This window comes from Macaca nemestrina, chromosome 17, assembly GCF_043159975.1.
Source record: "Macaca nemestrina isolate mMacNem1 chromosome 17, mMacNem.hap1, whole genome shotgun sequence".
Lineage (NCBI taxonomy): Eukaryota > Metazoa > Chordata > Mammalia > Primates > Cercopithecidae > Macaca > Macaca nemestrina.
In genome coordinates this window covers 50,561,380-50,574,399 of record NC_092141.1, presented here as the reverse complement: position 1 = coordinate 50,574,399, position 13,020 = coordinate 50,561,380, and the positions used below count along the sequence as shown (strand labels likewise).

Sequence of the window (13,020 nt, the reverse complement as noted above, 5' to 3'; positions counted from 1 at the left end):
TCCGGCCACTGCACTCCAGCCTGGGCGACAGAGCGAGACTCCGTCTCAAAAAAAAAAATAAATAAAATAAAATAAATAAAAAAAAGTCTTGCGTGGTGGCTCACGCCTGTAATCCCAGCACTTTGGGAAGCTGAGGTGGGCGGATCACGAGGTCAGGAGATCCAGACCATCCTGGCTAACATGGTGAAACCTCGTCTGTACTAAAAGTACAAAAAATTAGCCGGGCATGGTGGCATGCGCCTGTAGTCCCAGTTACTTGGGAGGCTGAGGCAGGAGAATCGCTTGAACCTGGGAGGCAGAAGTTGCAGTGAGCCGAGATCCCGCCACTGTACTCCAGCCTGGGCGACAGAGCAAGACTCCGTCAAAAAAAAAGGAGCCCTTAATGAATGTGATTTTACTGTGTGTGTACGTCTTCCTCTTGAGGGATTCTTTCCATCTTCAGATATGTGACTACTTTCTCCACATCAGAGCAGTGGGTTTGGAAGTACATCCATTTCTTTCTAGTGACACTGTTCATACATCTAATGGACCCAGGGTGTGTTTAATTTCATAGTTTACTTCTCAGAGGCTAGTCTTTCCCCCTAATTTACAAGTTCTCAAGGGATACCTCACAAAGATCATAAGTACTGATACCAATATTCAGGTTAAAAAGTTTGGTTCAGCTGGGCGTGGTGGCTCACACCTGTAATCCCAGCACTTCGGGAGGCCGAGGCGGGTGGATCACAAGGTCAAGCGATCGAGATCAGCCTGGCCAATATTTTAAAACCCCATCTCTACTAAAAATACAAAAATTAGTTGGGTGTGGTGGTGTGCACCTGTAATCTCAGCTACTCGGGAGGCTGAGGCAGAAGAATCGCTCAGACCCGGGAGGCAGTGGTTGCAGTGAGCCAAGATCGAGCCACTGCATGTCAGCCTGGGTGACAGAGCAAGACTCTGTCTCAAAAAAAAAAGTAAAAAATAAAAAAATTTTAAAAATAAAAATAAATATTTTGTTTGGATTAAATGCATTGTCACTGATAAGCAGATGGATGGGCTTTGCTGAGTCCTTTTTTTTTTTCTTTTGAGACACAGTCTTACTTCATTACCCAGGCTGGAGTGTAGTGGCGCTATCTCAGTTCACTGCAACCTCTGCCTTCCAGGTTCAAGAGATTCTCCTGCCTCAGCCTCCCAAATAGCTGGGACTACAGGCATGCACCACCATGCCCAGCTAATTTTTGTATTTTTAGTAGAGATGGGGTTTCACCATGTTGGCCAGGCTGGTCTTGAACTCCTGATCTCAGGTGATCCACCCGCCTCAGCCTCCCAAAGTGCCAGGATTACAGGCGTGAGCCACTGCTCCCAGCCAAGAAATCTCTTTTTAGTAAGTCTGTTATTTTCATACAAGTAAGTAACTCCTGTTGGGGGAGAAAAATACAATCTAAGAATAGGGACTTTGGTCAACCATTAATGATCTTGATCTACCTGTTAAAATCTCCTGAATGATCATAGAAAAGCTGTAGATGTCCGACTTCACTGTGGCTGCCTTCTGTAAGATCACTTCTGGTGCGGCCCAGTTGTACAGCTGGGTAGGAAGGGGCACTCGAGTCAGGTCCCTCTGTTCACCTCTGTCCTTGCTAGGGAAGGAAACACACAAGTCAGGGCTCATGCCTTAAAGGGTCTTTCATTCATTCATTCATTCATTCATTCATTCATTCATTCAAAGTCTTGTCATGTCACCCAGGCTGGAGAGCAGCAGTGTGATCTCGGCTCACTGCAACCTCTGCTGCCTCCCAGGTTAAAGCGAATATCCTGCTCAGCCTCCCAAGTAGCTAGGATTACAGGTGTGTGTCACCAGGTCCAGCTAATTTTTGTATTTTAGTAGAGATGAGGTTTCGCCATGTTGGCCAGGCTCGTGGGTCTTTTAATCAACATACTGCATTTGTGAAAACTTTGCCTCTGAAGGCCGACAACCTCTTTGAGCTCCTGGAAACCTAGCTAGACAATGAGCTAATCCACACTGCTTCAGAGCTGTTCCAACACCTGCAATTCCTTACTGTTCCACCTAGGCCCTCTCCCCCAACTTCATCTGGCAACTCTACTGCTCGCCCACTCCACTCAAGTCACAGGGGCCTTCTTTCAGTTCCTCCAACATACCTAGCACATTAGCCCTTCAAGTCTTTGCACTGGCAGCTTCTGCCAGGTATGCCCTGCCCACAGATCCTAGGGTGACTAGCTACTTTTTGTGACTATTTGTCTGAAAGTCACTTCCTCAAGGAGGCCCTCCCTGACTGCCAAAAGTAGTCCTGTTTTATTGGTTTCAGAGCACTTATTATCTGAATTTGTGTTCATTTATTTAGTTTATTATGTCTCCCCTCCATTCTAGAGAGTCAGCTCCATGAGGGTAAGCACCTCATCTGCCTTTATCACTGTACTCCTGGGCTTACACCAGGGCCTTGATGCTTGCTGTTGAATAAATGAATGCAAACTCTTTCAAGAGTCCCCTCAACCCCCATCTGCTTTATCAAAGCCATCTGGGACTTCTCCAACTCCTCATGATTTCTTTTCTGAACTCCTGCCCTTTTGAGAATGCGCCCTCTCAGTTTAGCATTCAAGGGTTCACTCATAGGCTTAAATAACTCATCTTCCCAACCAGACTCCTTAAGAGCTAAGTCAGAGCATCCTAAATGTCTTCTGGCCCAGCAAGAGTCCTCAGGGTAAACTCAGCACTGACTTCAGCCTACAGCTGTCATGACAATCAAATGAGATCATGGATGTAGAAACACTTGGTGAGCCATAAAGCGCTCTTTCATGTAAAGAATTAGTATGAATATTATGGGAGGCATTCAGTCAAGACTTAATGACTGGCAGTTGATAACTAAGAATTAAGCTTTTAAAAAGCAAGTGACAGCAAGTTTTTTGTTAGTCTGGAAAAAGGACAGATTTTAGAGGATGAGATGGGCTTCTCAGATTTGAGCAAACTTCCCTAAATAAAGTTTCTTCCAGTAAATCTTTGGATAGAGGGCAGTCAGTTCATGAAGTCATGAAGGTGTAAAAGCTAGTATTGACTTTAGTTGTATTGCTGAAAAGTCACCTATGGCCTGGTATAGTGTGAACAGTGTGGATATGCATACAAATTTAATACATAAATATTTTTATATTGAACCCGGGAGGCAGAGGTTGCAGTGAGCCAAGACTGAGCCACTGCACTCCAGCCTGGGTAACAGAGCGATACTCCGTCTCAAAAAAAAAAAAAAAAAAAAAAGGCCAGGTGTGGTGGCTCATGCCTGTAATCCCAGCACTTTGGGAGGCCAAGGCGGGTGGATCACTTGAGGTCATGAATTCAAGACCAGCCTGGCCAACATGGAGAAACCCCATCTCTACTAAAAACACAAAAATTAGCCAGGCATGGTGGCACGCGCCTGTAATCTCAGCTACTCAGGATGCTCAGGTAGAATTACTTGAATCCGGGAGGTGGAGGTTGCTGTGAGCCGAGATTGCACCACTGCATTCCAGACTGGGAGACAGAGCAAGACTCTGTCACACACACACACACACACACACACACAAAAAAAAAAAAAAAAAAAAAAAAAGAAGGAGCTGAAGAGTAGGAGAAACTGTTGTATCACTTTTATACCAAGAGATGGAACACCGTCCTTGACAATGACATTCAACAAACTGATATGCCCTAGTAGAGTGTTACCAAAAATAAATGTGGGATTGAAGGCTATTTTGGGTTGGTGAATAATCAACTCATGTTATCAGCTTTCAAAGAAGGGTATGTTGTTTCACCTGCAATGGCTTGCTGACTGACATTTCTGACACTTCTACCTGAAGTTCCATCCTGAGGTCACTCCTAGACATTCACAGACCCTTGGTTACCTCCTACCCCCTCACTTGGCCAGTTGTTGACCCCAGCAACTCCATGCATTTCACTTTATTCCCTCCCATTTTGGCTCCATGGTCACCACTAGGCCCTGTCTCATGGTCTCCTGGCTGGTGTTCCTGTCCTCAACCTCCAATCCATTCTGCCCCTATGTCCTGGAGACATCCTCTGCCAACTGGTTAAGGCCCATCTATGTCTCTAACCAATCAATTGGGTAACTTCACACTATTGCTTCACCCCTGGGTGGCTCAGTTTCCTCAACTATATAAGGACAGCATTGGGCTGGGCCATTTCCAAAGTTCCATTTCATTCTAGGATTCACATTTCTATTGAAGAGCAAAAGGAGAAGAAACTGTGGGACCTTTCTCTCTACATCAGATGGCGCTCCATCACTGACAAAAGTGCACACCCCTTAGCTTCCACTGCTCCTCAACACACATAGCCAGAGAGGTCAACCCTGCTCTGAACCATTTCAAATTCTTCCTTCAACTAGGTCATCCAATCATTTAAGAAACATTTACTGGTCAGGTATAGTGGCTCACGCCTGTAATCCCAGTACTTTGGGAGGCCAAGGCAGGAGGACTGCCTGAGCCCAGCAGATTGAGATTGTAGTGAGTCACTATACTATTGTCTGGGCAAAAGAGAGAGATCCTGTGTCCCCCACCCCCAAAAAAGAAGGCTGGGTGTGGTGGCTCGCACTTGTAATCCCAGTACTTTGGGAGGCAGATCACATGAGTCCAGGAGTTCAAGTCCAGGCTGGGCAACACGGCATGACCCCATCTCTATAAAAAATACAGAAATTGGCCGGGCGCGGTGGCTAACGCCTGTAATCCCAGCACTTTGGGAGGCGGAGGCAGGCGGATCACAAGGTCAGGAGTTTGAAACTATCCTGGCTAACATGGTGAAACCCCATCTCTACTAAAAATACAAAAAATTAGCCGGGCATGGTGGTGGGCACCTGTAGTCCCAGCTACTCGGGAGGCTGAGGCAGGAGAATGGTGTGAACCTGGGAGGTGTAGCTTGCAGTGAGCCGAGATCTCACCACTGCACTACAGCCTGGGCAACAGAGCAAGACTCTGTCTCAAATAATAATAATAATAATAATAATAATAATAATAATACAAAAATTAGCCAGATATGATGGCATGTGCCTGTAGTCCCAGCTACTCATGAGGCTGAGGTAGGAAGATCGCTTGACGCTGGGAAGTTGCACTGAGCTGAGATCGTGCCACTGCACTCCAGCCTGGGCGATAGAGCAAGATCTTGTCTCAAAAAAATAAAAAATGAGGCCGGGCGCGGTGGCTCAAGCCTGTAATCCCAGCACTTTGGGAGGCCGAGACGGGCGGATCACAAGGTCAGGAGATCGAGACCATCCTGGCTAACACGGCGAAACCCCGTCTCTACTAAAAACACACACAAAAAAATTAGCCGGGCGAGGTGGCGGCGCCTGTGGTCCCAGCTACTCGGGAGGCTGAGGCAGAAGAATGGCGGGAACCCGGGAGGCGGAGCTTGCAGTGAGCTGAGATCTGGCCACTGCACTCCAGCCTGGGCGACAGAGCGAGACTCCGTCTCAAAAAAATAAAAAAATAAATAAAAAAAAATAAAAATAAATAAATAAAAAATGAAAAATATTTACTGAGCACTTACCACATGTGGCAGGCCCAGAGCTGGTGATGAACTCCCCATCTGGTGGGGCAGGCACACTTGTATAGAAATGACTGTGGTACATTTGCGTGATGCAAGTGAGGAGAGGAATATGCAAAGTGCCTCAGGGGATAAGGGCATCAGTATAGACTACACAGAGAGTGTTGGGAGACTGTTTCTGAAGTGAGTTTAAAAGGCTAAACTGGCGTGTGCCAGGTATTCCAGATGCAGACAGCAGTGTAGTGAAAGTGCCTTCAGATGGTCAGGAGGGAGAGGGGCAGTTAGGAGATTGGCACTATGGGTGGAGTCCCACTTGGGAAGGCTTCTGCTCCCTGAAAAGGGGTCTGGACTTAATCTTGCAGGCAATAATGAGACCCTGAAAGCTTTTAACTCAGATTAAAAATGGACCAGATATGAAGCTGAGCAGCTCAACTAGTGACAGTTATCTGGCCTTTGCCTGTTCTCATCCAGAAAAGTGCCATGGCTCCAGTCATACCCTAACGGCTCCCCTGCTTTCTCTTGCCCCATCACAGCCCCTTCTCCATACACAGGAGCAAGAGGGAGGATTTTTTTTTTTTTCTTTTTGAGACGGAGTTTTGCTCTTGTTGCTTACGCTGGAGTGCAATGGTGTAATCTCGGCTCATCGCAACCTCTGCCTCCCGGGTTCAAGAGATTCTCTTGCCTCAGCCTCCCGAGTAGCTGGGATTACAGGCATGCACCACCACGCCTGGCTAATTTTGCATTTTTAATAGAGATGGAGTTTCTCCATGTTGGTCAGGCTGGTCTCAAACTTCCAACCTCAGGTGATCCACACACCTCAGCTTCCCAAAGGGCTGGGATTACAGGCATGAGCCACCATGCCCAGCCAAGAGGAAGGATCTTAACCTACAAATCATCCGTGACACTATAATGCTCAAAAATGCCTATCCTAAGAACACATCCCAGTGTTCTTTTTTTTTTTTTTTTTTTTTGAGACGGAGTCTCGCTCTGTCGCCCAGCCCAGGCTGGAGTGCAGTGGCGCGATCTCGGCTCACTGCAAGCTCCGCCTCCCGGGTTCACGCCATTCTCCTGCCTCAGCCTCCCGAGTAGCTGGGACTACAGGCGCCCACAACCGCGCCCGGCTAATTTTTTGTAATTTTTAATAGAGACGGGGTTTCACCGTGGTCTCGATCTCCTGACCTTGTGATCCGCCCGCCTCGGCCTCCCAAAGTGCTGGGATTACAGGCGTGAGCCATCGCGCCCGGCCCATCCCAGTGTTCTTAAGATAAAATTCAAACTCCTCACCAGGGCCCACAAGGCCAAGCACAACCTGACCTCTGCCTCCTCTCCATGCAGAGGGACAAGAGGCACTCCAGGTCTGGGGAAGTGAGAGCCTTTTTGTTTCATTTGTTCAAAAAACGTATGTTCAGGGCACAAATGCAAAGGCCTGTTCTGGGCATCTGAGATATAGCAGTAAATAAAACAGAAATCCCTGCCTCATGGAGCTTTTCATCTTTGAGAGAAGTTACAGAGTATGTGACAAGCAAAGATCTGGTAAGAGACCAGAAACAAAGCATCAGTGATGGGTAGGTGGCAGACAAGGGTAAAAGGAAGTAGGTGGGTCTAGGCAAGGGGTCTGCCCAGTGGCCAAGGCCTCACAGAAGAGCAGAACCAATACTGGCCCAAAGGCTCAGAGCTGTGGATGGCAGTAAGGAAGTACAGGGGAGAGCCTCTGCCTCTCAAAGCTTGGAGGCTCTCAGGAGGACTTTGACTCTTGCCAACAGGAAACTAAGCCCCCTTACCAATTCCTGAATTTTGACTGCCTCTCTCACTGTGCTGAGCCCCTTGAGGGCAGAGAGTGACCTCCATCTATCCAGGCCAGTGCCTGACCCAGATGTAGGTGTGACAGACCATTAGGCTCATCAGCACCCATCACCTTCTCTCCTTCCAGGATGCACAGCTAAGGGACAGTTCAGCTTCCCTCCAGTAGAAGCTAACTGGTCTCTGGCCACTGCAAAGTGGGAGGCAGTAACATACCCATTTCAGACTGGCCCCAAACCCCACTGTGTCCCCTCCATGTTCTTTCTTGCTTGTTGACTGGCAATGCAAAGAATGCAGTGGGGGATCAAGGTCTGAAAGGTGGTGAAGCTACAGATTAGAGTGACAGGGAACACTGTCCCTGCCTCCAACACACACTGGATTGCAATGTGAGTGAGAAATATACCTTGTTGTGTTAAAAGTTGCTGAAAGGGCTGGGCGCAGTGGCTCATACCTGTAATCCTAGCACTTTGGGAGGCCGAAGTGGGCGAATCACCTGAGGTCAGTAGTTCAAGACCAGCCTGGCCAACATGGTGAAACTGCATCTCTACTAAAAACACAAAAATTAGCCAGGTGTGGTGGTGAGGACCTGTAATCCCAGCTACTCGGGAGGCTGAGGCAAGAGAATTGCTCGAACCCGGGAGGTGGAGGTTGCAGTGAGCAGAGATTGTGACACTGCACTCCAGCCTGGGCAACAGGGCAAGACTCGTCAAAAAAAAAAAAAATAATAATAATAATAAATAAATAAAAGCCACTAAAAATGTTGGAGTGGATAATTATAGCATTTATACACATTAGCTAATACGAGATCATACTTGTTAAATGTTTATTAAAATGTCTCCAAATTCCTCTAGCCTTGGCAGACAGGGTAAGGCATTTGGGACAGGTTCATCAACTGATGGGCAGGTTCATCTCACCAATGAGGAGTCCCACCCAGATCAGATTCTATCTCTACAGGAGAGGTCCCCAAGGGAGATTGCCTTCAGGACAAAGTTCCACTCCATGTTGTGCCCACCTTTCCAACATGTACTCCAGGTTGGTCAGCCTCGCTTCACCTGGGGAGACGATATGGACAGCATAGGAGCTGAGGGAGCGGTGGATAAACCCCTGGGAATGCAGGTATCTCAGGGCGTCAGATATCTGGAGCAGCAGGTGCACGATCACCTCCATGTGCAGCACTGGGAACTGGGATCGCTGCAAGCAAGAGATAAAATGCCAAGGAAAAAAAAAAAGGACTGGGGCTCTGACACTGTAGCATTTTGTGATTTCCAGTCTTTCCATATGATCCTCACGGCTACCAAGGATCCCCATTTTAGAGATGGAGAAATTAAAGCTCAGTGAGGCTAAGTGAAAGGCCTGACGTCCCAATGACTCAGGCCCCCTGGATCCAAACCTGGATTCCTTTCCCTCAGCTGAGCTGCTTCATACCACAAAAAATGAAAATAAATTTCTCAAAGTCTGTTATGTGCATCCAGGATTGGCCAGGGGAAAACTGACAGGGGAGGTCCCCCCATACCACCAGTAAACCTGCCCTGTCCCCTCCCTGTCCAAGCCCAAGCTGCTGGGGAGAACCTAGAAGCTCAAAGGACCCTGCAGGATGCAGATAACCAATTAAGTCCTACCCCAGTCAGATGAGCCAGAAAGTGCTTTCTAAGGGGACAGAAAGTCACTCACATCAATGCACCTGGCTGACTTAAGTCTTAATGGGTCTCTCCCCCAGAGAAATGGTCTTTAAGGTAATACCCTCACTCAAGGGGGAAAAACAAAAAAACAGAATAGGATGTCCTCAGGCAGAAGGAATGGCAAGCCATTTGGGGGAAGGGCCCTTCTTGGGGTCTCCTTATTTATATCTAGAATCTTTAGAGCAAAGTTATGGAGGAAAAAACCTAAATACTCCAAGAGCTCTCCAAACCCACATCTCAGGCCAAAGCACCCTTCCCAGGGACTCTATACAAGCCAGGAAAGATGTCTCCCAACCCCAAGGAAACTTGAGAGGTGAGAGGGGAGTGATACAGGCCTCTAAAGAAAAAACTGGCAGAGCACAAATGAAAATGTAGGAAAATAAAGCCAGTGGTTGCTGGATTATAGTTAGTCAAAAGGTGTCTGTGTTCTCTGGGTCCATTGCACTCTTAGATGTCTGATAAAGAAGCAGGACTAGGCTGGCCTCAGTGGCTCGTACCTGTAATCCCAACACTTTGGGAAGCTAAGGCAGGAGTTCAAGACCAGCCTGGGAAAGCAACATAGTGGGACCATGATTCTACTAAAATTTAAAAAATTAGCTGGGTGGGGGTTGGGTGCAGTGACTCAAGCCTACAATCCCAGCACTTCAGGAGGCTGAGGCGGGTGGATCACCTGAGGTCAGGAGTTCAAGATGATCCTGGCCAACATGGTGAAACCCCGTCTCTACTAAAAATACAAAAATTAGCTGGGTGTGGTTGGGGGTGCCTGTAATCCCAGCTACTTCGGAGGCTGAGGCATGAGAATTGCTTGAACCAGGGAGGCAGAAGTTGCAGTGAGCAGAGATCATGCCACTGTACTCCAGCCTGGCAGACAGAAGGAGACTCTGTCTCGAAAAAAAAAAATTAGCTGGGCATGGTGGCATGCACCTGTAGTCCCAGCTACATTGGAGGCTGATGCAGGAGGATCATTTGAGCCCAGGAGCTGGAGATTACAGTGAGCTATGATCTCACTACTGTACTCCAGCCTGGGCAATAGAGCAAGACCCCGTCTCAAAAAAAAGCAGGACAGGCCGGGCACAGTGGCTCAAGCCTGTAATCCCAGCACTTTGGGAGGCCGAGGTGGGTGGATCATCTGAGGTCAGGAGTTTGAGAACAGCCTGGCCAACAGGGTGAAACCCCGTCTTTACAAAAAATACAAAAATTAGCTGGGCACAGTGTTGGGCACCTGTAATCCCAGCTACTCAGGAGGCTGAGGCAGGAGAATCACTTGAACCCAGGAGGTGGAGGTTGCAATGAGCCAAGATTGCGCCACTGTACTCCAGCCTAGGCAACAGAGGGACTCTCTGTCCCTCAAAAAAAAAAAAAGTAGAACTGACAATAATACAACCATACTAGTTCTGACCATGTGCTTATCAGCCTTAAATAGCATGTTACACAGCCCCTATAAAGCAAAAGAATAAAGATATTTATCTTCCATGCATACAGCAATGGGATCGCCACAGCTGGGGCAAGAGGGTAAGGAAGGAAGAAATTGGGAGGGCAGCAATGGAAAATCCATGGAAACAGCAGTTTACTCGTTCATGAAGGACACTGAACAATGTGCCAATAGTGATGCGCTCATATACAAGGCGAGTTTTCTCCAGGTCCTGGGACAGACACACAGCCATCAACTGTAGCAGGTAGGGGTGCCGTAGCTTGCTGCAAAAGAAAAGAAGCTTCAGAAAAGGCAGGGGAGAGGAGGACATAATGAAAAAATGGGCATAGGCCTTTTGAACACATTCTAAACAAATACCATTTGTATACGATGTTTCCTTTTCTTTTTTTTTTTTTTTTGAGTCGGAGTCTCACTCTGTCGCCCAGGCTGGAGTGCAGTGGCTGGATCTCAGCTCACTGCAAGCTCTGCCTCCCGGGTTTACGCCATTCTCCTGCCTCAGCCTCCTGAGTAGCTGGGACTACAGGTGCCCGTCACCTCGCCCGGCTAGTTTTTTTTTTTTTTTTTTTGTATTTTTTAGTAGAGACAGGGTTTCACCTTGTCAGCCAGGATGGTCTTGATCTCCTGACCTCGTGATCCGCCCGTCTCGGCCTCCCAAAGTGCTGGGATTACAGGCTTGAGCCACCGCGCCCGGCTTTTTTTTTTGTTTTTTTTTTTTGAGACCGAGTCTCACTCTATTGCCCAGTCTGGAGTACAGTGGCGTGATCTCGGCTCACTGCAACCTCCGCCTCTTGGGTTCAAGCAATTCTACTGCCTCAGCCTTCCAAGTAGCTGGGATTATGGGTGACCACCACCATGTACAGCTAATTTTTGTATTTCTAGTAAAAATGGGGTTTCGCCATGTTGGCCAGGCTGGTCTTGAACTCCTGACCTCAGGTGATCCACCCACCTTGGCCTCCCAAAGTGCTGGGATTACAGGCATAAGCCATTGCACCCGGCCTTTTTTATACAATGTTTTCTAAGAAAACAGGATGAGGTGTTGGTAAGGGTTTCTGTTGGAATCTGTGGTCCTAACTGATGAGACCCTGGGAGCTTAGAGCCATCAATGACAACAATGGCAATGTGGCTAAGAGCTCCTGTATTCTTTGCATATATCATCTCAGATCCTAACAACCACCTGCAAGAAATGTATCATTATACTCATTTTATAAATGAGGAGACCAACATCAAGGAAATGTCAGGGCCTGGTGCAGTGGCTCATATCTGTAATGCCAGCACTTTGGGAGGCCAAGGTGGGCAGATCACTTGAAATCAGGAGTTTGAGGCCAGCCTGGCCAAAATGATGAAACCCTGTCTCTACTGAAAATACAAAAGTTAGCCAGGTGTAGTGGCACATGCCAGTAGTCCCAGCTACTCAGGAGGCTGAGGCCCGGGAATCGCTTGAGCCCAGGAGGTGGAGGTTGCAGTGAGCCTAGATCGTACCACTGCACTCCAGCCTGGGTGACGGAGTGAGACTCAATCCCCACCGCCACCCCCCCAAAAAAGAGGAAGAAATATGTCAGGAATTCATCCAAGTTTGCACACCCGACTCAGTCTCATGTCAAAGTCTATGCTGCCCAGCCTCCTTCTTAAAGCTTCCTTTGGTCCCTTCAAGTCGATTTCCACAAAAAAAAGAATGTAGCCCCTCTACATGCCTCCTGCAGGAGTTGAGGAGCCTTCTCAGGAGAAAGCTCGATGAGCCTGGGTCCACTGAACGAATGAATCAAGAACCTGTCCTAGCAAGTGCAGAATGACCTAACTCTGGGTCCACTGAATGAATGAATCAAGACCCTGTCCTAGCAAGAGCAGAAGGACCTAACTCTGGAGCCACAGGAGCCCTAAGGTCCAGAGATCCATGAGCCTGTCCTCAATGGACATGAGACATGTCCTCAGACATCTGGATCTTAAGCAAGCCATTTCTCTATGAAAACAGGATAGCCACATGTTGTCCTGATGGGTACAGGGCCCAAAGAGGGTGGGACTCAGGGATTGTAGCATAATAACCAGAAGGGCCTGCACGGAGGCTGCCGCATTCAGAGACATGGGTTACAGGGCAGCTGACAGACACAGGCCCTCACCACCACTGTCCCCACTGCTCAGGCTACTCATTAATTTCTCTTCCTCTTTCTTGGCAGCCCTTGTAAGTCAAGTCAATCAATTTCAACAGTCAGGAAATGCTGAGACTGAGAGGGGTTGGAGCTCCCTATCCCAGGCACAGAGCTGAATAGCCCAGAACCTGGGTCTGTAGAGAGACCTAGACCTATAAGGGGCCTGGGCCTTGGGCTTCCTTCTCACCTGCTGTGTTCCTGCTCAGCAATTAACAAGTCGGCCAGCCGCAGCTTGCTGCAGTGTGGGTGGGTGGGGAGATTTAGCTCTTTCACTGTGACCCTGCTCCCGTTCCATACCAGGCTACAAGGACAGGAAAGAGTTTCAGCAGAAGGGAGTGAGCAGCCACTTACTCCTTCAATGAATGAGCTTTCCTAAGCAAGGACCAGAGAAATGGTCTCTACACAGAACTTGCAATGCCCACTGGGCACTACTGGGTCCTCCCTCCCACTACCCCCAGC

The 13,020-nt window shown here is 48.1% G+C and overlaps 1 protein-coding gene across 6 annotated transcripts in view; it reads right to left on the bottom strand.

Moving 5' to 3' along the window:
• LOC105476912 (testis expressed 14, intercellular bridge forming factor) overlaps positions 1–13,020 on the bottom strand; it is a 146,001-nt gene that overhangs the window by 49,267 nt on the left and 83,714 nt on the right. For all 6 annotated transcript variants that reach the window (XM_071082855.1, XM_071082856.1, XM_071082860.1 and 3 more), the window contains 4 exons: positions 12,749–12,862; positions 10,557–10,680; positions 8,319–8,497; positions 1,462–1,613 (listed from right to left, as the gene is read on the bottom strand). In XM_071082855.1, coding sequence (XP_070938956.1) covers positions 1,462–1,613; positions 8,319–8,497; positions 10,557–10,680; positions 12,749–12,862 — 569 coding nt within the window. The remainder of the gene's footprint in view (positions 1–1,461; positions 1,614–8,318; positions 8,498–10,556; positions 10,681–12,748; positions 12,863–13,020) is intronic.